The sequence below is a fragment of the Dendrobates tinctorius genome, unplaced genomic scaffold, assembly GCF_039654945.1.
Source record: "Dendrobates tinctorius isolate UK_male_01 unplaced genomic scaffold, ASM3965494v1 ptg000156l, whole genome shotgun sequence".
Taxonomy (NCBI): domain Eukaryota; kingdom Metazoa; phylum Chordata; class Amphibia; order Anura; family Dendrobatidae; genus Dendrobates; species Dendrobates tinctorius.
The window spans coordinates 16534298-16559187 of record NW_027361823.1 but is presented as its reverse complement, the minus strand read 5'-3'; the positions used below and the strand labels follow the sequence as shown (position 1 = coordinate 16559187).

The 24890-nt window shown below is 41.2% G+C and overlaps 1 protein-coding gene across 2 annotated transcripts in view; it reads left to right on the top strand.

Annotated features, from left to right (window-relative positions):
* The window catches only part of PCDH15 (protocadherin related 15), a 2659104-nt gene that overhangs the window by 1108396 nt on the left and 1525818 nt on the right, over positions 1 to 24890 (top strand). For both annotated transcript variants that reach the window (XM_073548247.1, XM_073548246.1), the window contains exons 10-11: positions 13201 to 13309; positions 17992 to 18104. In XM_073548247.1, the coding sequence (XP_073404348.1) occupies positions 13201 to 13309; positions 17992 to 18104 (222 nt within the window). The remainder of the gene's footprint in view (positions 1 to 13200; positions 13310 to 17991; positions 18105 to 24890) is intronic.

Below are 24890 nucleotides of genomic sequence, written 5' to 3'. Positions count from 1 at the left end.
CAGTAGATCAGCAGTTTCTGAAATACTCAGACCAGCCCTTCTGGCACCAACAATCATGCCACGTTCAAAGGCACTCAAATCACCTTTCTTCCCCATACTGATGCTCGGTTTGAACTGCAGGAGATTGTCTTGACCATGTCTACATGCCTAAATGCACTGAGTTGCCGCCATGTGATTGGCAGATTAGAAATTAAGTCTTAACACACAGTTGGACAGGTGTACCTAATAAAGTGGCCAGTGAGTGTATATATATATATATTTATATATATATATATATATATATACACAGTATAAATATATATATATATATATATATACATCTATATATGTATCTATATATATATACACTCTACTGTATGTGTAAAAAAAGTAAAAGTAGCAAATAGAAAGGAGACGTGTTTGTTGTCACTGTATTTGTAAAAATAAAAAGAACCCTTAGCTACCATTATGCAACAGGTGGTTGTCGGTTTTAAACTTTAGCTAAAACAACAGATTTTCTCTTTAGAGGTTATTTTTGGCAAAATAGTAATTTCTATGCTGATGGACCACTATTACGCAAACACATTAATTACAAGCTTCATTGTATAAAGCTTTCCTCTTTGCTGTGTTGTGTTTAATGCAGCATTATAGAGGGAGTTGTTACTGTTTGAAGTCTTTATACCAAACCGTGGAAGATACATTTTGACTTTGGAAGCGATTTCAAACAAACTGTTTGTTGTGAAGTATTTATACAGACGCTTAACTTCATTTTCACAGCAGGTTTTGCTTGGAGTGTTTACATACGTTCAGTAAAATGGGCATCGTGGTGATTTATTTTGGCATCTGTGCTCTGTGCCTTGGATAGGGAGAAAGGATAAAATGTCTCTTGTTTAAGAAAATTATCTCAATAGTGTTTCATTTTGGCAAGTGTGTATTACAAGTGTGTATTACAATTAGGATTTCCCAATATGAGTAATAAAAGATTTCAAACAGACACATGCTTTTGTAGCCTACATCATGGAGCATCTTTTGAATATTTGTCTCTGTTTTGCTAATCTATTGTATTAAAAAGTCAATAATAAGAATGAAGGCTTACTTAGACGACTTTCACATTAGCGCTTTTTAGAGCAGCGCTTCGTGCGCAATAGAAACGCATGCAAAAAATGCATCATGCGTTTTGCATGCGTTTGCGGTTTTTAGGCGCATGCGTTTTAACCAGTTTCTAGCCATGTTAACCCTTAAAATGCATGCGTTCCCATAGACTGTATTGCGTTACTTTGTCGCATTCCGTGGGCCAGTGTGCGCATGCATTTTTTAATGCCGTTGGACTGACCCAAAAAGGCACACACCTTAAAAAATGCATGCACACGAAAGCACATACGAACGCGTGCAAACGCAAGACCATGTGCCCCCCATGTTAAACATAGGGGCGCATGCGCATGGACGCGCACGATGTGCTGCACAAAAAAACGCTAATGTGAAACCAGCCTAAGCTGCATCGCTTTATGCTTCTGCACCACAAGGATATGTGGCTGTTGTGGATCCCAAAAAAAGGGATGATTTTTTTCATTCCTAGTGTCACGCCGTTCAGTTTGTATTTGGTTGTCGGCATGACAATGCATGTTTTTTGCTTTAACCCATTGCTCCTTTCCCCCTAATTGAGCTGGGATACTGCTGGCTGTTACCTGTATGGAGCCTGCTCAGTTCCCTGCTCTGCTGCGCAGCTGTACATGTGGTGTTAGGTCTTTGCTCTGCTGCTTGACCATCCGCATGTGCGGTCCCTGGTTGCTGCTGTGGAAGCTGTCTGCGGGTTGTGAGGTCATGTGCAGCTGGTGCATGACTTTCCACATGTGTCTAGGCTTGCAGACGATGCCAGGTGCACTAAGCTGCAGTTCCTGCACTGATTGTGCTGCAACGGTTTCTGTGTGTGCTTAGGGCGTGCACAGCCACATCTTCCCTGCTTTTATCAGGGTTAGTGTGTGTACTTGAAATGCTGTCCCCAGCCATTTGCTGAGGGGCAGCTCCTTTATAAACTGACTCTGCTCTATGGGCGGGGCCAGAGCTACTTACAACTCACAAAGCTCCTGGACTTTGCCATGTGTGTCTCGTGTCTGTGGACCTCGTCTGTCTCGGTTATGGTACCAAATTCCCTGCTTTGTCCTGTTCCTTCGCCCTGCCCCGGAGGCGGTATATCCGGGCCTGAATCCCTGATCCTGTACCTGTCCTGTACCTGACCCCATCTAAATTTGCCCTGGCCTAGAGGTGGTGTATCCAGGCTTGAATCCTCGATCCTGTACCTATCCCGTACCTGACCATGTCTGAACTGTCTGCTATGCTGTGTTCCTGGAATCCCTCTGTGTTTGCAGCCCTGCACCCTGTGACTCTGAGACTCTTGTAACCATTGTTTCTGCTGAGCATCTACTATGCTGCGCTCTGACTACCATGCGGTGCTAGCTCCATGCAGGCCCAGCAAACCTGCAGTGTTAGCACCATCACGCTTAAGTTCCTTCCTAGGTCCGATGCCCGAGCATGATGACTGCAGTCTGGAACCTGATGACCGCTGCCTGGAGCCTGGAGCTGGATGACTGCAGTGGTGCCTGTAGGTCGTGTTGGATGTCCGGAACCAAACAACTCCCGTTTGATGTCTGCCGGTGACTCTGATGTCCTGTGGGTGACCCTGATGTCCTGCCTGCGTCTAGATGACCTTGTGTATTCTGATGACCTCATGTGTCCTGATGTCCTGATGACCTCGTGTGTCCTGATGTCCTGATGACCTCGTGTGTCCTGATGACCTCGCGTATCCTGATGTCCTGATGACCTCGTGTATCCTGATGACCTCATGTGTCCTGGTTTTGTCTATGTACAGTGACTTTACTTTAAGTAAACTTTACTTTATTTATACCTGAAGTTGTGCGATGTCATCAAGTCCTACGTGTCCTTGTCCACATGCTCAGCTGCCACAGTATCCCAGTTGCTGCCCTTCCCTAGTTCGGGTAGGCCCGGGTCCCCCTCTGTGGTATGAAGGGTCCATATTGTGTCCCCGGGGGACGCCCGCCCCTTCGACGTCAGTGTGGAGGCGCCTGCTGGGCCGCGCCTGCGGCTGCAGTCGTGAAACCTAGTAGACAAACCACTACTTATTTACTTTTAAAAGTCCTGCGTACACTAATTTTCTTTGTGAACAAGATTTTACTTCTTTCCTTAGTGAAAAAAATCTATTAAATCTTCCCTACCAAGGATAAATTTTGTACCACGTGTAAAAAATCTGCGGTGTCTTCCATTTGCACCACCTGTTTAGAAACACTAACAAATGAATCATCTTCTCTAAAAAAATGATAATTTTTGGACTGTTTCTACAATTTAACTAACCTAACAAGCCTGACACTGAAGTGTATTGTTAAGAATCCTGTTACCAATCCATTTTCACCTAATCAGATAGGTTATGGTCTCCTGGTCACTAGTGAAAATGTATCTGTATAAAAGTTACTCTGTCAGCTCAGAATGACTGTTCAAACCAAGTAAAGGCACTCGGTGCTCCATGGTGAGGCCAAGCATTTAAATACATCTTCCCACCTGCTTTATTTCCATTTATGTCCACCAATCTCTGGCTTTACGAAGCCGGAGCTGTCAATCAAAGAAGAAGAGGAGGAGGAGTAGAAATTTGAGGAAAATCAGACAGGTGGGAAAGTGTATGTAAATGATTGGCCACACTGTGAAGTCCCGAGAGCCTGTACTTGGTTTGAACAGTCATTCTGTTCTGACAGAGACACTTTCAAGAGCTGAAAATGAGTTCAACACAGTATGAACAGACCTGTGATATAATAATATACATAATTTTAGAGAAATTAGAGGGAATGCAGAATTGAAATTTTGGGCTAATTTATTCAAAGCAATTGAATTTTTGTGGAAAATTTGGAGAAGCCGGATAATTTTACATGGAATCAAACAGAAGCACTGTGGAATCAGTCTGAATTGCTGGCAAGGGAGGGTAAGTTCAATTTTTATTACAACAGTGTGTCCAGGTATCTTATCGTTCCAGAACTGCTTACCCTCTTAATTTCCTGAGAGCGATGGGAGAGGAGTGCAGTGAGGATACTCAGAGCATGCAGTTAGCCTCTCAACACCATCAGCTTCTAAGTTATGAGTGAGCGTCTCGGTGTCGGGAGCGGTACAGGCTATCACTCAAATTCCGATGGGTATAATCAAATGATTGATTAAAAATCAAGCATCATCGATTTGGCTTATGGAATGCCACATCTCTTCATGAAATAGATGAGCTCTGGTGTCCAACTATTTCGGAGGAGCTTGGAGTAAGTGTGACAAACACCAAAACACACAAAATTTTGGAGCAACTCTATTAGCATCACCTTTTGGGCATAAAAGCTTTCATGAATTGAGGCCAAAGATTTTCTTATGGATTAGCAAACTAGTAAAACATTACAATTGTACAATTGTTTCTAAGCCCTGGGCAACACCGCAACATTTGGTAGCACCACCGGTTGATTTTAATTTTTTAGTTACTGCTGCAAGCCGAAGCAAAACAATGAGTTGTATGGAATTGGGTGGACTGAAGCTGCCACTTTAAAGTTAAAATCAATCAATAGCGCTTCAAAAAGTGTCAGTGTTATCTATACCTTAATATGAAAATTGCCTCTTCAGAGAGAAAGAGGACTTGAACTCTATAGCGCCACCTGCTGGAAGTAGTGATCCGACAAGTCATACTCAACCCTCTAATGAGTCTTGCAATATGATGTAGGATAAAAGCCAAATCAGAATCTAAATTTGCAGACACAGTGTTTTGGGCTATTTCTGAGAACTGATTTGGCTAGGTGAGAGGCTCTGGACTGGGGTCTAAGGGGTAATGCTTCTCCTTGTGGAGAGTGACATATCGGCTCTGACATGACAAGGTAAGGTATTCGCCATGCAGTGCTCCTCTGGCAAATTTAATATGCAAATTGTCTTTTCAGGACTTGAACTCTATAGCGCCACCTGTTGGCAGTAGTGATCCTACAAGTCACAATCAACCCTTTACCAAGTCTTGCAATATGACTTAGGATAAAGGCCAAATCAGAATCCCAATTTGCACCTATGTCTTAAGAAGCTTAAATTAGCAATTATTTTTTGTACTTCTATAGCCATGGCATTATTAAAGCTAAAAGGACATAAAAACAGCAATATATCTATCGATAAATGTTTAAACTAAGTAAGAAATGTGCTTGTCTTCAATTTTTATTCGTCTGTATCAATGTCTGTATTTTTATGGATGGTCTTGGATGAAGTCAAATCCCCTTAGCCAAGGGGGAAGGCTTAGAGATCTTTTGTTCTAATGTAGACAGAACACAACTGGGAGATTGTTTCTGCAGCCAGTTTTCCAACAACTCTTGCCCCACTTAACTGGTAACCCTTGTATTATTTATTTATTTATTTATTTATTTATTTATTTTAAGTCAATAGTACACATAAAAATAAGAAATGTTATATTTTTTATCAATTAAGTTCATTTCTTTCTCCTCCTGGATTGCTCTTTCATTCTCTAAAATCTCAATTTAATGAATACAGATTTTCCCATGACTGATATAGGAGATAACAGTTGGTGCTCATAAAGTTCTATGGCAAACTGGAACTGTCTGCATCCAGCTCCACTCTTCATAAGAATTTTAAGATACCAACAGACATCTCCAATCTCAGTAATTAGTAAATCTGTCTTCACTGAATACAGATTTTACATTTGAAGTGAGAGTGAAAGATTAATCAAGAAGGGGAACAAAGCAGATTTATTTGATATGCTAAATATAGTGCAGTATTAATTAATGAAATAAAAACTAAAATGATGGTTGGTATTTAACCCTTTCACTACCAAGGGTTTGCACGTTCATGACTGGGCCAATTTTTACAATTCTGACCACTGTCCATTTATGAGGTAATAACTCTGAAACGCTTCCATGAATCCCATTGATTCTGACACTGTTTTCTCGTGACATATTGTACTTCATGGTAGTGGTAAAATTTTATTCAAATAACTTGCGTTTATTTGTGAAAAAAATGGAAATTTGGCAAAAAAATTTAAAATTTCGCAATTTTCCAACTTTGAATTTTTATGCCCTTAAATCACAGAGATACAGCACACAAAAAACTTAATACATAACATTTCCCACATGTTTACTTTACATCAGCACAATTTTGGAACCAAAATTTTTTTTTGTTAGGAAGTTATAAGGGTTAAAAGTTCACCAGCGATTTCTCATTTTTGCAACACCATTTTATTTTTACAGACCACATCACATTTGAAGCCACTTTGAGGGGTCTATATGATAGAAAATACCCAAAAGTGACACCATTTTAAAAACTGCACCCCTTATGGTGCTCAAAACCACATTCAGGAAGTTTATTAACCCTTCAGGTGCGTCACAGGAATTTTTTTGAATATTTAAGAAAAAATGAACATTTAACTTTTTTTCACAAAAAAAATACTTCAGGTTCAATTTTTTTTTATTTTACCAAGGGTAACAGGAGAAATTGGACTGCAAAAGTTATTGTGCAGTTTGTCCTGAGTATGACGATACCTGATATGTGGGGGGACCATGGTTTCGGCGCATGGCAGAGCTCAGAAGGGAAGAAGCGCTGTTTGACTTGACTTGCAAAATTGGCTGGAATTCAGATCGGATGCCATATCAAGTTTGGAGAGCCCCTGATGTACCAAAACAGTGGAAACCCCCCACAAATGACACCATTTTGGAAACTAGACCCCCCCAAAGGAACTTATCTAGATGTGTGGTGAGAACTTTGAACCCCCAAGGGCTTCACAGAAGTTTATAACGTACAGCCGTACAATTAAAAAATCATATTTTTTCCACAAAAATGATCTTTTCACCCTCAATTCTTATTTTTCCAAGGGTAACAGGACCCTAAAATGTATTGTGCAATTTGTCCTGAGTATGCTGATACCCCACATGTGGGGGTAAACCACTATTTGGGCACATGGCAGAGCTTGGAAGGGAAGCAGCGCCATTTGACGTTTTTGGCTGGAATTGAGATCGGACACCATGTCGCGTTTGGAAAGCCCCTGATGTACTAAAACTGTGAAAACCCCCCACAAATGACACCATTTTGGAAAATAGACACCCCATGGAACTTATCTAGATGTGTGGTGAGCACTTTGAACCCCCAGTGCTTCACAGAAGTTTATAACGACCGGGCGTGAAAATAAAAATATCGTATTTTTTCAACAAACATCACCTTTTAGTCCCCATTTTTTTTATTTTCCCAAGGGTAACAGGAGAAATTGGACCCCAAAAGTTGTTGTCCAATTTGTCCTGAGTACGCTGATACCCCATATGTGGGAGCAAACTACTGTATGGGCACACATAAGGGCTCGGAAGGGAAGTAGTGACGTTTTGGAATGCAGACTTTGATGGAATGGTCTGCGGGTGTCATGTTGCCTTTGGAAAGCCCCTGATATACCTAAACAGTGGAAACCTCCCACAAATGACCCCATTTTGGAAACTAGACCCCCTAAGGAAGTTATCTAGATGTGTGGTGAGCACTTTGGACCCCCAAGGGCTTCGCAGAAGTTTATAATGCCCGGGCGTGAAAATAAAAAAATCGTATTTTTTCCACAAACATGATCTTTAGTCCCCATTTTTTTTATTTTCCCAAGGGTAACAGGAGAAATTGGACCCCAAAAGTTGTCTGATTTGTCTTGAGTACGCTGATACCCCATATGTGGGAGCAAACTACTGTATGGGCACACATAAGGGCTCGGAAGGGAAGTAGTGACGTTTTGGAATGCAGACTTTGATGGAATGGTCTGCGGGTGTCATGTTGCCTTTGGAAAGCCCCTGATATACCTAAACAGTGGAAACCTCCCACAAATGACCCCATTTTGGAAACTAGACCCCCTAAGGAAGTTATCTTGATGTGTGGTGAGCACTTTGGACCACCAAGCGCTTCGCAGAAGTTTATAATGCCCGGGCGTGAACCTAAACAGTGGAAACCCCCCACAAGTGACCCCATTTTGGAAACTAGACCCTCTAAGGAGCTTATCTTGATGTGTGGTTAGCACTTTGAACCCCCCCAGTGTTTCACAGAAGTTTATAACAACCGGGTGTGAAAATAAAAAAATTGTATTTTTTCAACAAACATGATCTTTAGTCCCCATTTTTTTTATTTTCCCAAGGGTAACAGGAGAAATTTGACCCCAAAAGTTGTTGTCCAATTTGTCTTGAGTATGCTGATACCCCATATGTGGGAGAAAACTACTGTAGGGGCACACGTCGGGGCTCGGAAGGGAACTAGTGACGTTTTGGAATGCAGACTTTGATGGAATGGTCTGCGGGTGTCATGTGGGTTTGGAGAGCCCCTGATGTACCTAAACCATTGAAACTCCCCACAAGTGACCCCATTTTGGAAACTAGACCACCCACAGAACTTATCTAGATGTGTGGTGAGCACTTTGAACCCCCAAGTGCTTCACAGAAATTTATAACGCCCGGGCGTGAAAATAAAAAAAATCCACAAAAATGATATTTTTGCCCCCAATTTTTTATTTTCCTACGAGTTACAGGAGAAATTTGCCCTGAGTAGGCTGACACCCTATATGTGGGGGTAAAACACTGTTTGGGCGCATGGCATAGCTGGGAAGGGAAGGAGCACCATTTGACTTTTTCAAGGTAGAATTGGCTGGAATCGAGATCGAACGCCATGTTGCATTTGGAGAGCACCTGATGTGCACAAACAGTGGAAACCCCCAATTATAACTCCAACCCTAACCCCAACACACCCCTAACCCTAATTTCAGCCCTAACCCTAGCCCTAACCCTAGCCCTTACCCTAACCCTAACCCTAGCCCTAACCCTAGCCCTAACCCTAACCCTAATGGGAAAATGGAAATAAGTACATTTTCTTTTAATTTTATTATTTTTCCCTAACTAAAGGGGTTTGATTTACTATTTATGGCGGTTTTTATATTTGGCAGCTGTCACATGCAAAAAGACGCTTTTTATTGTAAAAATAGTTTTTACATCACCACATATTGAGTGCTATAATTTTTCCATATTTTGACCCACCGAGTCATGTGGGTCTTATTTTTTGCGGGACGAGTTAACATTTTTATTGGTATCATTTTCGGGCACGTGACATCTTTTGGTCGCTTTTTATTCCGATTTTTGGGACACAGAATGAACCAAAACCAGCGTTTCATGAATTTCTTTTGGGGGGTGTGTTTACACCATTCCGCCTGCGGTAAAATGGATAAAGCACTTTTATTCTTCTGGTCAGTCCGGTTACAGCGATACCTCATTTGTGTTTTTTTTTTATATTTTAGAGCTTTTATGCAATGAAAACAATTTTATATAAAAAAATAATTATTTTTGCATCGCTTTATTCTGTGAGCTATAACTTTTTTATTTTTTTGCTGATGATGCTGTGTCATGGCTCGTTTTTTGCGGGACAAGATGACGTTTTCAGTGGTACCATGGATATTTATATGAGTCTTTTTGATCGCGCGTTATTCCACTTTTTGTTCGGCAGTATGATAATAAATCATTATTTTTTGCTTTGTTTTTTATTTTTATTTTTTAAGGGATTCGCTAAATGGGTTAACTAATGGGACAGTTTTATAGGGCGGATCGTTATGGACGCGGTGATACCAAATATGTGTACTTTTATTGTTTTGGTTTTTTTTATTTCCAAAAAATGAATTTATTAGGGAATTTTTTTTTTTATTTATTTAGCGAATTTTTAAAGTTATTTTTACACTTTTTTTTAACTTTATTACATTGTCCCAGGGGGGACATAACTGTCATGTGACAGGTCGCCAATCTGTCACATCACAGATCACTGTGACAGATCAGCGATCTGTCATAGGCACTGCACAAGGCTTCCTCGTGCCTGCGCTTTTCAGGCACTGAGGAAGCCAGCTCCCTGCAGGCTCCCGAAGGTCCCTGTCGCCATCTTGGATCCGGGGACCTGCAGGGATGGAGCCCCCCGCAGCAGCGCTGCACATTGCGCTGCTGTGGGGGGCTCAGGGAAGCACGGAGGGGGCCCCCTCCCTGCCGAGGCTTCCCTTTAACCCCCCGGTACACCGCGATTGTGTTTGATCACGGTGTGCAAGGTGTTAACATGTCGGGGGTGGTCTGTGAACACCCCTGACACATTGTGCCTGGTGTCAGCTGTGATAATCAGCTGACACCCGCCCGCGATCAGCGGCGCTCACCATGTGGGCGCCGCTGAACGCTGTGATGTAATATTCCGTCCATGGGAATTAGGTCCATGGTCACATGGATGGAATATTACGTCCATTGTAGGTAAGGGGTTAAAGAGTGAAGATGTAAGAAGTCTCTTGATATGCAAATATATTTATTTATGTATTTGTTTTCTTAGAAAATGTACTGTGGTCAATAATAACAAGTGCCAATAGAACAGGCGTTATGTCTATTCCTTTTCACATGTAAAGCGACATGGAATAAATGGTGCTAAAATAATAAATAATAATAGTAGGCATCCTGTTGTAGCAATATATCTTTTAATAAATATGTATGTGTCAACTTTATAGCAAGAGATGGTGTTAATCTTCATAAGATGTATTTAATGTTTCCTAAATAAACCCAGTGCTACTTCGTAATACTACGTATGCAAGCAGACAGGCAATGCAAAGTATATACGTTCAATAAATCACATTTTTATAGAATGCAAATAGCTGCAACTGTAACTATGCAACAAAACGATATCAAGAGTATGAAAGCGTATTTAGCCTATTGTGGGTGAATCTAGATAAGTGCATTTCTCAAGTCAATAGAATAAACATTATTAAACAAAATCATAAAATATCATACCAAGTCAACTAGATTTACAGATCCATATTGTAACGGAATAGCATACTCCGCTAATAGATTCTCAGCACTATGTTTTAACACTACAGTTTATTCTGATTCTCTTACTCGCGTCTATTGTTGATTTTTTTCGAGTTCTCTTTCTCAAAATTGTTTGGGACAGCTCACAAATTATATATATCTTTTCAAAACCATTCTCTCTATATATGCTACATCCAGAAATTACATTTTTTCCTACTTTGTTCTATGCAAATTTTTTCTTATTAATTTGTATATATTATCTTATTTACGGAGTTGTCCCATGAGAGACATTTATCATATATGAACAGGACCCGTGTTGGCGTAAAAAACATTGCCCCTGTTGTGCAATGTCAGGAATGAAAGGATAGCTGTTGGAGCAGGAATTTATTCAAATGGAATTGAATTCTAATCAAATTTTAGAAAAATCCACCTTCTCCAGAATACAGAAGTTACTCTTCTGCAGCTGTGACTGCCATTTGGTTGAACTGTGGAGGGATGACAAAAGGTTAAAAAAGCACAAAAATTAATACCTCACCACTAGTGATGAGTGAGTATACTCGTTGCTTGGGTTTTCCCGAGCATTCTCAGGTGTTCTCCTAGTATTTTGGAGTGCTCGGAGATTTAGTTTTCGTCGACGCAGCTGCATGATTTGCGGCTGCTAGACAGCCTAAATACACGTGGGGATTCCTAACAAACAGGCAATCCCCACTTGTATTCAAGCTGTCTAGAAGCTACAAATCATGCAGCTACAGCGACAGAAACTAAATCTCCCAGCACGCCAAAATACTCCGAGGACACCCGAGCATGCTCGGCAAAACCTGAGCAACGAGTACACTCGCTCATCATTACTCACCACTCAGCTGTCCCGCTGACACTATTGTGTACACAGGCGGACCCCTGCATGCCATATGGTCCACAGGACATTTCATTCTGCAGCAGCACGCTACTGTCTTGATTCTAGAACAGTATTTATGGCAAAAGCCAAATGCTGTGACATTGCTGTATATGGCACAAGTGATCAGATGACTGTAGCTTCAAGTTCCCTAAGGGGACTATTAAGAACAGTGAAAGGTAGAAAAAAAAAGTTTTAAAAAACAAGAAAAGATAAAAAAAAGCATAAAAATTCAATTCACCACCATTAAAAATAAAAATAGTAAAAAAAATACACATGCCATATCACTGCATTCAGAAAGGTCTGATCTATCAATATATAAACATAATTAGCCTGATTGGTAAACACTATAAGTAAAAAAGTCAAGAACGCCTTAATGAAGCTTTTTTGTTGCCTGCAATTCTACAAAAAATACTGTAACAAGTGATCAAAAAGTCACATCTAATCAAACATGACATCAATAAAAACTTTGTATCAATATGCAAAAAAATAAGCCAAAAATGATATTTTTTGTGCAAACTTCTGATTTTTTTTTCACAATTAACACAATGAAAAGCTGGACATGTTTGGCATCGCCACAATCATACTGATGAGCAGAATCATTTTGTGAAATCAATTTTTACAAAAAAATGTACGCTGTATAAACTATTTCCAGAAAACAATGTCAGAATTGTGCTTTTTTCACAATTTTTCCCCACTTTGAATTCTTCTCATTTTGCAGTACACTATGTGTTAAAACTAATTGTGCTAATTAAAAGTAGAGCTCATGCTGCAAAAAAAACAAGTTCTCAAATGTCTATGCGGACAGAAAAATAAAACAGTTATGGCTCTGGGAAGAAATGGTGGAAAAAATAATGATGCCAAAACTGAAATTGGCCATGCCAAGAAGGGGTTAATCAATAAAAGGTTGTTTTAGGATAGTTTCACACAAGCGTATGGAGGAGCTGAGGAAGGCTGTGGGCTTCCTCCGTGAAGCTCCGCCCATGGCTGCACCTCCTATGGTCAGCTCCGCCTCCATCGGCATGCGACCTGTGTACCCTATCTTTAGCAATGGGTACGAAGGCCGTGCCGATGTATGTGGATGCCTCCGCATGCGTCATTTTGACGGTGAGGCGACCTGCACCTGCAAACTAGCCCTTTTTAATTGACATTATTTTTTTTTAATCTCTGAAATAATAGCAATATGTGTGCTAGATAAATATTACATCCTGGATAACATCTTTAAAATCCCCCAAATTTAAAGAAGCACGACCTTTCCCAAGTCTGAAGATGAAATTGTAATACTGATTTTTGCACAGGACATTGTTACCTTAACATGACCAAAAAGGTTTATGAATGTAGTGTAGGTTGTCTGCAAGTACACAAAACCAATTAATATGCATTTTGAATATTGTATACTTGCCAAACAAGACTGATCAGAACACATTTGTTGTGGATGCTCTCTGAAATGGAATTTATGTATTTAAATATATTTGTTAACAGGAAAGAGTGAATCCAGTTAATGTAACACCAGCGATACAAGCTGAAGATCAAGACAAGGATATACTGCCCATCTCTGACCGGCCTGGAATACTTTTCTCCATTCTTGTTGGTATGTAATATTTAGCTTTAGCCAGTTTATCCATATTGTAACTATAGAATCACAGTAATGTTTATTGTTATTTTTTCATAGAGTTACAATTATAGTCTCTGAAATGATATAGAATTGTTCATAATCTAAGGATATGGACATGAAAGTCTTTTCATGTTATGAGCTAAGCCCAATTCTATATTTAAATATAGCTATATGCATGAAGGAAAAAATGTGGCATATTTCAAAGCTGATTGTATTCCCTAGGTGTTTTTCTCTGAAGGTGTTACATTTCGAGAAAAACTTATAACTTAGCACATAAAGTGAACCTGTCAGCAGGATTTTGCTAAGTAAACTATAGGTATTGTCAAGTTGCCCCTGTTACACTGATTAAAATGATACATGGGGTCAAGACAGGGGCGGTCACTGACAACTTGGGGCCCCTGTGCAAGAAGTGTGTCTAGCCCCCCCTTTTATGGTGACAAAGCTACATACATATGTATATATATATAGCCACACACACATACATGTATACATTACATAGTCTCCTTTATTATGTGTATTGCCATACCATATACAGTGACCTCTCTTGCTGTGTACAGCACCGTCACTTAAATATTATATTATTTAGAGCCCTGTTTTTTATTACATACCATCCTCTCTTGTTAGATATATAATGCAATGATGGCTGATGGAGAATGGGAAAGCTTCTTTTCTAATGGAGGAGATAATGGACTGTTAGTCTGGTCACCGGCTCCTCCATCAGCTGTCATTTTATATCTAACAAGAGAATGGACTATGTAATGAAATAGGGCACTGTGAATAACAAAAATAACAAGAATACACTATGTAAGAGGCAGCACTGTACATAACAACAGAGGAAGCTATAAAATAAGGGAGGGTTCCGTATATAACTAGAGAGGATGGTATGTAATAAGGGATGGTGTTATGCAGAACAAAAGAGGAAATTATGTAATTAAGGATGGTGCTATACATAATAAGTGAGTACACTATATACTAAGGGACTGTGCTATACATAAAAAGTGACTACACTATATACTGAGGGATGGCGCTACACATAATAAGCCAGTACACTATATACTAAGGGACTGTGCTATACATAATAAGTGAGTACACTATATGCTAAGGGCCTGTGCTATGTATAATAAGTGAGTTCACTATATACTAAGGGACTGTGTTAAAAGGAACCTGTCACCTGTTTTGGCTGCTATAAGATGCAGCTACTGCCTTTCAGGGCTTATCTACAGCATTCTATAATGTTTTCCTGCACCTCCCCCTGTTTCTAAATCCATTATAAATCCCTCTTCCTCCCTTCCCAATCCCCCACACCCATCATTTTACTCCTCCCCGCATGCCATTATTGTCCTTTCCCCCACCCCCATCATTGCCTTCTCCCCAGCACCCTCATCATTGCCCTTTCCACCACATCTATCATTGCTTCCTTCCCACCACCCCATCATTGCCCATTTCACCACCTCCATTATTTCCTCCTCCCCTATCACCCCCATCATTGCCCTTTCCACCATCATTGCCCTTTCCACTACCATCATCATTGCCTTTCCCCCACCATCCCCATCATTGCCCATTCCACGACCTCCATCATTTCCTCCTCCCCACCACCCCCATTATTTCCACCACAACCATCATTGTTCTTTCCACCACCACAATCATTGTCTTTTCCCCAACACCCCATCATTGCCCATTCCACCAACTCCATCATTGCTTTCTCTCCCACCACCCCCATCATTACCCATTCTACCACCTCCATCATTTCTTCCTCCCCACCACCCCATTATTGCTTTTTCCACAGTCACCCCATCATTCCCCTCTCCTACACACACACACTCACTCACCTCACCACACGCTCTCCCGCAGCATTGCCTTCACCTGCAGCTACACACACTCACTCACCTCACGCTCTCCTGCAGCATCACCTTCACTTGCACTGCAGCTTCCTCTCTCTGGCACAGCCATCAGCCGTGGTGCTGGATGACATCATCCAGCCGCAGCGCTGACTGCTGTGACAGAGACAGGAAGAGCTGGCAGGGAGCAGGACGGATCGCTGAACCTCTACTACCATTTTCTCTTGTAGGCAGAGGAGTTGCAGGGATCTCGCCCTGCCCGCCGCACATGAGGGCCATCTGACCTGGGGTTTCCTGGAACCTCAGGACTGGATAAACAGGCCAGATTGCCCTCATTATTATCTGCCCTTCAGGAGCCCACTACAGCCTCTGGGCCCCTATGTAGCTGCACCAGCTGCACTTGCGGTGTGTCCGCCCATGGGTGAAGAAATCCATCTTGTTACTGTTACATAATTAATGTTAGAACTTTTCAGTTAATGAGATGCCCATGCTCCAGGGTGGTACTGTAGGCAGAGTCTTATCTTGGTGCTCTAGGCCAGAGAAACCAAGAAGAGACCTGCCCACAGACCGCCCCCTAAGCCCAAATACTAAGTTATTGGGGACATTTCTGTGCAAAATAAATCAACAGTTGGAAATCCAAATTAATTTTCATTCTAAATCCCTATTTATTCAGTGACATAATCTAAAATATTTTCTAGTATACTTGAAATATAAATTTCCTAACTACACTAACTGTTTTTCTTTTTTTGAGTTCCTTTTTGAGTATCCCAGTGCAATTGAAGCATATTCAGTCAGCAGTCACTGCTGCAGCCCCTGTGATGCTCGTTTCTAGGGCTAGGCTAGTCCCAGCATGAGGTGCACTGTGTGATGTGCACAATAGAGTGTACCACCTGTAAATTAAAATATAAAGGTTCCACAACTAGAAAGCTTAAAACACGCATAAGGGAATATGTATATGAACATCTCTCTAATTGTACCATGTCCAATGACTCTAATCATTTTGTGGATGTTCACAACAGAAAGACAACTAGTTTTACAATCTATACGACTGAACAGAATACGTGCGCTGCGGCAACGGAAATGAGATATTACACAGTAGAGAAGCATATTGGATTTTTGCTTTAGATACATGGGATCCTCGAAGTTTAAACCTTTGAAAAGAAGCTGTGCTACATTATTAGTTACACTACATTCTTTTTGTTTTTATATTTATTTTTCATTTTTACTCATAGGTACATTTTTTGTCTATTCTAGTATGTCTCTCCCCCTTTTTTTCTCTTTTTTCTTTACTGAATGCTTCACACCTGCTTTCTCATTATCCTGATGGATATATAAGGTTCCTCCCATGGTTTAGTGCTTATTCACACAAGTCTGAGAACATGTCCTGTTCGAAACGTCTCTGGTAAATAAATGTCCCTTTTTCCTCCCATGTTTCCCCTCTCTTTTTTCCAAATATCCTTTGGCAAATGTTTTTTGGATATTTCACTTTAAATGAATAAGAATAAATCTTGTATTTTATCTATAACATCTTGGGAGCTGGATCATTTTTTATTTTTTTTTTCTGCATCTAACTGAGCGCTCACAGTAGCCCTGATCGCGGACTCCCGAACCTGCTGCAGCTGGTGGAGGGTGAGCTAATTTATGGCCTTGCATATGTGATGTGCACAATGACAGCACACTATCTGTTTCCAGCTCAGATCAGCAGTAATGGGTCATCAATTAAGCGTATTATCAGAATTATCAGCGTGCAGAGAGCAGCGTCACCCCTGCAATTGACGCAAATGGTTTCTGCACGCTTGATATTCTAACAACGTGAGTGCACTTGTGCTGGCTCATTGCTGCTGATACAAGCCATCAATTTGAATGTTTTTGTTCTTTTTGTTTATTTTCTTTTTGCAATGTCTTTGATAGTGTAAAGCCCCCGTTACACACTGCGATATCGCTAGCAATATCGCTGTAAAGTCACCGATTTTGTGACGTTGCAGCAATATTGCTAGCGATATCGCTGCATGTGATACTTACCTCCGACCTGCTCCCCCGCTGGTTATTGCTGATCGCGCGAGAAGCTCCTGGACCATTCCTCGTCAGTCACTTCCTGCAGCGCTTCCTGCTGTGACGATGAGCGACGCGTGGAGCCGGGCGGGAGGACGCAGGATCGCCGCGTCTGACAGGTAAGTAGCTATCCCCGTCCCCAGCGATGTCGCTGGTGAGATCTGCCTGTGTGGCAGCTCACTAGCGACCACCTAGCGATGCACCAGCGATCCTGACCGCGTCATATCGCTGGTCGGGATCGCTGGTGAGTCGCTCGGTGTAACGGTACCCTAAGACATATGATGTGTGTTTCCCAAGAACTACGCGTAACATAACACTAATTTTCAAATGTTTGATTCAATTGGCAAATATGGGAGCATAATCTATGATGTTTGCTTATTCTTTCATTTTTCTGTATCTTTTGCTGTTCTGCTTTAAATATTTAAAGCCTAATCCCAAGTTATCTTCATTGTCATTCATTCTTCGAGGTTTAAATTGCATGAAACTCGGTCCATTATAGAATAAATGGTTTGATAGGTTATTAAAAGCAGAGACAGTATTGAACTGCTCACATCACATTAAATATTCTAAGTCCCTGATCATATTAAGTTCTCCTTTTGTAAGCCATCTTGCATTTTTTATTACCTGTGTGCTAAAATGATTTCATTTATTAGCTCTTTGAAACCGACTGAAAGCAGCATACCATATACATAAAGGCCTATGGAAGAAGCAATCATTGTGTTTTGTTTTCTGTCAATTAGGTGTTCAAGACATTGTCTTCTCTTGCAGGCACTCCTGAGGATTATGCACAATATTTCCATATGAATCGTACCACGGCTGTGCTTACTCTTCTGAAGGCAGTAAATAGAGATTTGCACCAGAAATTTGATTTGGTGATTAAGGTAATTTTTTTGTCTAGTTTCCACTTGAATAACCATTACATCTTAATCATCCGATTCCTGACTCCTGTAAAAAAAAGAATTGTTCTATTAATTTATTTAAGTGCAGTAATTACTTAATTTACTATCTATGATGTATGAAGTACAGTTCTGAGGTTTAAAAACTCATCTGGCAGATACATTTAATCAGCTGCAATTTATAAAGCGGTTGACTATGATCTCATTGTTTTTGGATCTAATATAATTATTTGAAATGGAATATATTAGGAGGAATTTATCAATCGTTTTTTTTTCTTTTTGTGAAAAAAAGAAATGCATTTTTTCATAATTTTTTTTATATTTTCGTGACTTTTTGATACTTTATGCCACTCTTAGGGCCCTGTCACACAAAGCGACTCCCCAGCGATCCCGACAACGACATCGATGTGTCAATATCGCTGGTGAGTCACTACATGATTGCTGGTGAGCGGTCAAACAGAGCTTCACCAGCGAACAGCACCAACGATGCCGAGCGCTCGGCGTCGCTGTGTACTTTAGTTACCAGGGCGCTGATGCAGGGATCTGGTAACTAAGGTACACATCGGGTTTCTAAGGGGCGTGCGTCACTTAGAAACCCGATGTGTACCTTGGTTACCAGCTCCCTGCATCAGTGCTTGGTAACTAAGGTACACATCGGGTTTCTAGGCGCTGCACGCCCCTTAGAAACCCTGCGTTTATCCTAGTTACCAGCTCCTGCTCGCTGGTCGCTGGTCTCCTGCCTGTCACACGCAGCGATGCGTGCTGGCCAGCGGGAGACCAGTGGCCCCAAAAATGTCCAGAGGCTTCCACAGCATTCAGCGATACCCGGCAGGGGGTCGGTCGCTGATAGCTGTCACACACAGCGATCTCGCTGGTGAGATCGCTGTTGCGTCACAAAACTTGTGTGTGACGGGGCTTTAGTACTTTTAAATAATGCGTGTAATCTGGCTGTGATTAAAGGAAACCTATCAGGTCTGATAATATAATAATAATAATAAATTTTATTTTTATAGCGCCGACATATTCCGCAGCACTTTACATTTCAGAGGGGATTTGTACAGACAATAGACATTACAGCATAACAATAATCACATACAGTAGATTATAACAAATAACAAGAGGAGTGAGGGCCCTGCTCGCAAGCTTACAGTCTATGAGGAAAGAGGGAGACACGAAAGGTGGGTGGTAACAGTTGCTCTGATTGTATGGACCAGCCATAATGTTAAGTGTGTAACAGTACAGACACAGAGGGCTAATGGATGCATAAAGCATGTGGGAACATGATGCTGGGAACCTGGTTATGGTAAAACTTTTGGCTCTGCCACACAGGGATAGGTTAGGTTAATGTGTTGAGGCGATAGGCCAGTCTGAATAAATGCATTTTCAGGACACGCTTAAAATTGTGGGGATTGGGGACTAATCGTATTGACCTGGGAAGTGCATTCCAAAGAATTGGCGCGGCACGTGTAAAGTCTTGGCGACGGGAGTGGGAGGTTCTGACTATTGAGGATACTAACCTCAGGTCATCAGCAGAACGGAGGGCGCGGGTAGGGTGGTATACTGAAACAAGGGAGGAGATGTAGGGTGGTGCTGAGCCATGGAGGGCTTTGTGGGTGAGGGTAATAAGTTTATACTGAATTCTGGAGTGGATGGGTAGCCAGTGTAATGACTGGCACAAGGTAGAGGCATCGGTGTAACGATTGGTGAGGAATATGATCCTGGCTGCAGCATTCAAGACAGATTGGAGAGGGGAGAGTTTGGTAAGAGGGAGACCGATTAGAAGAGAGTTACAATAGTCGAGACGAGAATGAATAAGAGAAACAGTAAGAGTTTTTGCAGAGTCAAAAGTAAGAAAAGGTCGAATTCTAGAAATGTTTTTGAGGTGCAGATGACAAGAGCGAGCCAGTGCAATGCTAATGCAGTGATAATGCAATTAACCTGAAGATACAGGGTTAATCTACATGTTAATAGAATAATGAAGCTTCCCAGCTGCCACACTGAAAGTGTGGCATCCAGGAGACAATACTTTTTATTTTTTCCCAAGAACTTACAGCTTTCAGTCAAACAGGCATACCCAGAGCAATTATGGTAGAAGATTACAACACTGACAGCTGAGGCTGTAAGCATGCTTCTGCACTGACTGACGTCTCACTCTGCACTGATATACTGCTGAGCTGATGGTCAGTGATGGGGCATGATTACTGCTCTCAGTTATGTAAGCTTTGACAATAATTGCTCCGGGTATGCCTGTTTGACTAAAAGCTGGTGGCTCCTGAGAGAAATAAGTCAATTTTCTCCACAATGATCATGTGTAAAGCTTATTGTGAAAGGAAGATAGGGGAAGATTTGACATCATTGGCTATGTATAGTGGATCCTGTTTTATTAGATAGGTATAGAGATGTTACCTGTCATTGTAATCCTGACTCTGATGATAATGAAACTGATGAAAACTCTTCTTGAAAGAACAGAACAAATTAGTCTAAAAAGTGGCCTCAATGACCAGTGTGAAAATTTCAAGATTACTAATTTTGTTTCTTGATAAAGCTTGTGATATAAAAAAAGATAATTGAAAAAACATATTTAATATTTAATTAAAAAAAGCCTGATGTAAACAATAGGTCATTTTTTATGACATTCCCTTTAAGGATCTACAGTTGTGGCCAAAAGTATTGACGCCCCTGCAATTCTGTCAGATAATACTCAGTTTCTTCCTGAAAATGATTGCAAACACAAATTCTTTGGTATTATTATCTTCATTTAAAATAGCAAAACATTGATCATTTCACACAAAACTCCAAAAATGGGCCAGACAAAAGTATTGGCACCCTCAGCCTAATACTTGGTTGCACAACCTTTAGCCAAAATAACTGCGACCAACCGCTTCCGGAAACCATCAATGAGTTTCTTACAATGCTCTGCTGGAATTTTAGACCATTCTTCTTTGGCAAACTGCTCCAGGTCCCTGATATTTGAAGGGTGCCTTCTCCAAACTGCCATTTTTAGATCTCTCCACAGGTGTTCTATGGGATTCAGGTCTGGACTCATTGCTGGCCACCTTAGAAGTCTCCAGTGCTTTCTCTCAAACCATTTTCTAGTGCTTTTTGAAGTGTGTTTTGGGTCATTGTCCCGCTGGAAGACCCATGACCTCTGAGGGAGACCCAGCTTTCTCACACTGGGCCCTACATTATGCTGCAAAATTTGTTGGTAGTCTTCTGACTTCATAATGCCATGCACACGGTCAAGCAGTCCAGTGCCAGAGGCAGCAAAGCAACCCCAAAACATCAGGGAACCTCCGCCATGTTTGACTGTAGGGAACGTGTTCTTTTCTTTGAATGCTTCATTTTTTCTCCTGTAAACTCTATGTTGATGCCTTTGCCCAAAAGCTCTACTTTTGTCTCATCTGACCAGAGAACATTCTTCCAAAACGTTTTAAGCTTTTTCAGGTAAGTTTTGGCAAACTCCAGCTTGGCCTTTTTATGTCTCGGGGTAAGAAGTGGGGTCTTCCTGGGTCTCCTACCATACAGTCCCTTTTCATTCAGATGCCGACGGATAGTACAGGTTGACACCGTTGTAACCTCAGACTGCAGGGCAGCTTGAACTTGTTTGGATGTTAGTAGAGGTTCTTTATCCAACATCCGCACAATCTTGCGTTGAAATCTCTTGTCAATTTTTATTTTCCATCCACATCTAGGGAGGTTAGCCACAGTGCCATGGCCTTTGAACATCTTGATGACACTGCGCACGGTAGACACAGAAACATTCAGGTCTTTGGAGATGGACTTGTTGCCTTGAGATTGCTCATGCTTCCTTACAATTTGGCTTCTCAAGTCAACAGACAGTTCTTTGGTCTTCTTTCTTTTCGCCATGCTCAATGTGGTACACACAAGGACACAGGACAGAGGTTGAGTCAACTTTAATCCATGTCAACTGGCTGCAAGTGCAATTTATTTATTGACAACATCTGTTAGGTGCCACAGGTAAGTTACAGGTGCTGTTAATTACACAAATTAGAGAAGCATCACATGATTTTTCGAACAGTGCCAATACTTTTGTCCACCCTCTTTTTTTAGGTTTGGTGTGGAATTATATACAATTTGGCTTTAGGACAATTCTTTTTGTGTTTTTTTCATTTAAGACAAATTAAATGAAGATAATAACAGCAAATAATTTGTGTTTGCAATCATTTTCAGGAAGAAACTGAGTATTATCTGACAGACTTGCAGGGGTGTCAATACTTTTGGCCACAACTGTAGTTGCAGCTCACAGCTGTTCTTTTCTATCGTGTTTTCTGCAGTATATTTGAAAATATAGGTTGTTTTATCAAGTTTTTTTTTCTATAGCCTTAATGCCCCATCACACTTAGCGATGCACCATCAATCCCGACAAACAATATGACGCGGTCAGGATCGCTGGTGCATCGCTAAGTGGTCACCAGTGAGCTGCCAAACAGGCAGATATCACCAGCGACATAGCAGCGGTCAGCGGTCGCTACTTACCTGTCAGACAAGGCGATGAAGACGTCCTCCCACCCGTGTCCACGTGTCGCTCGTCGGCGCCACAGGAAGCCCAGCAGAAAGCTGACGACGAGAAACGGCCCAGGACATTCCGGCGCGATCAGCAATAACCAGCGGGGTGGGAGGTAAGTATCACACATAGTGAAATCGCTAGCAATATCGCAGCTACATCACAAAACCAGTGACGTAGCAGCGATATTGCTAGCGATATCACTTAGTTTGACGGGCATTTAATCCTTTTAATCTAAACATAAGAGTCTAAAGATGTTCAAAAACTGTCTGTGATGTATAGAAGATATCTAATGTGAGTTAGATGAATAAAGAAAGTCTTAAGGCCCCGTCACACTAAGCGATATCGCTAGCAATATCGCTATAACGTCACTGGTTTTGTGACGTAGCAGCGATATTGCTAGCGATATCGCTATGTGTGATACTTACCTCCGACCGGCTCCCCCGCTGGTTATCGCTGATCGCTCGAGAACATCCTGGGCCGTTTCTCGTCGTCAGCTTCCTGCTGGGCTTCCTGCTGTGGAGATGAGCGACGCGTGGACGCGGGCGGGAGGACGTCTTCATCGCCTCGTCTGACAGGTAAGTAGCGACCACCAACTGCTGCTATGTCGCTGGTGAGATCTGCCTGTGTGGCAGCTCACTAGCGACCACTTAGTGATGCACCAGCGATCCATATCGTTGTCGTGATCACTGGTGCATCGCTAAGTGTGACAGTACCTTTAGAACTAGAAAAGGTGGATAAATTCTAGTGGGATAACTCCAAGTCTATGGCTATGTTAGGGGGGTGGGAGCTGGTCGAGCACAATGGGCATTGTCACTGCAGAATGCATAATATACTTTTAATCCTGAAACTTTTAGTCTTGAAACTTAAAAAATACAACTCATTGAATTGGTTGGAATACCTACTGTATTAACATTAGTTTGGTATATTGCATAGTCCTTATAATAAAACAAGTCTACTTTATAATATCCTGAGAAAATTGCATTATTAGTTCAAACAAGAATATTAGTTATCTTTTATATATATTATGTAAAATAAATAGAATCATATATAATCTACATTTTTCATGGAGGGCACAAATTTCTCTAATATTAATACATTTTTTGAAAATAGAAGTTATGCAAGTATTCCAAGATGAAATGCACAATCTTTTATTCCCCCAAAGATATAATACAGTAGCATTCAGATGTAGCTAGGTGTTCAGCTCAGAGGACGTGAAATGTCTGAGTGGGCCCCTTACCGGTAACCCTGATTACAACTACGTTCGTACAGCCTAATAGTAAATGAAACTGAATATAAACTACTGTTACTGAATATAAATCACTATACAAATATCAACACTGGTATTACCACCATACAGTGACATATAGTGGCAGATACCAGTGCTGCAGAACACATAAGTGATTACAGCACAGTTACAGATGGTGACTTACAGCTGATATTCTTTCTTATGGAGTTGTTCACTTTTCCTGTGTTTTCTATCTGGCATAGATGGACACAACTTCTCCGGCCATGACTCTTCTGCAGCGATTACAAAACAGACACACTTGACTTCTCACATTTCCAGCACTGTCCCCACCTATCCCCAACCTATACAAACGCCTCGTCCTGCTATCACCCCAATACTGAGCTGCTCCATGTGTTGCTCTAACTGCACCTGCTGTGTGGTACAGTAACAACTCCTTTTACTGCCTCACATAATAATGCCACCACTGTGCTCCATACACAGTAAAATGCCCTCTAGTTAGTAAAATTGCCCCTTGGAAATATTAATGCCCTGTGCAAGTGACCTAGAAAACAGAGTCCACATTTTGCCCTTTAGAATGTAATAATATCTGGTGTGCAGCATTGTGCGTCATGGTGCTCTGAGTGCCCCTATAGCAATAATGCTTAAGTCCCCACTTAACATTTCATTTTCATTTGTCTTATTTCTTCTTAGCTAATACTTTTCTAAGACACTTTTTTTTATCTGCCCTGCTCCTGTAAGCTCATCTCTCTGTGGGTCATATATCCTTCTGTTTTGTTCTGGCTGTGCTACTTCCTGTCTTGGGATCAGAATTGGATGATCAATGTAGAACACATCACTGTTGGGGGCGGGACTACATCTCGGTGAGTCACAGCAGTTTGTACACGCCTGCTCAGATCAGACTTTACTCTCTGTCTGCGAAACCATACTTTTATCTTTGAAAATATTTTAACCTCCATCCACACTTCCTTCTTTGGGAATTCAGCCTTCCTTCCTGGTA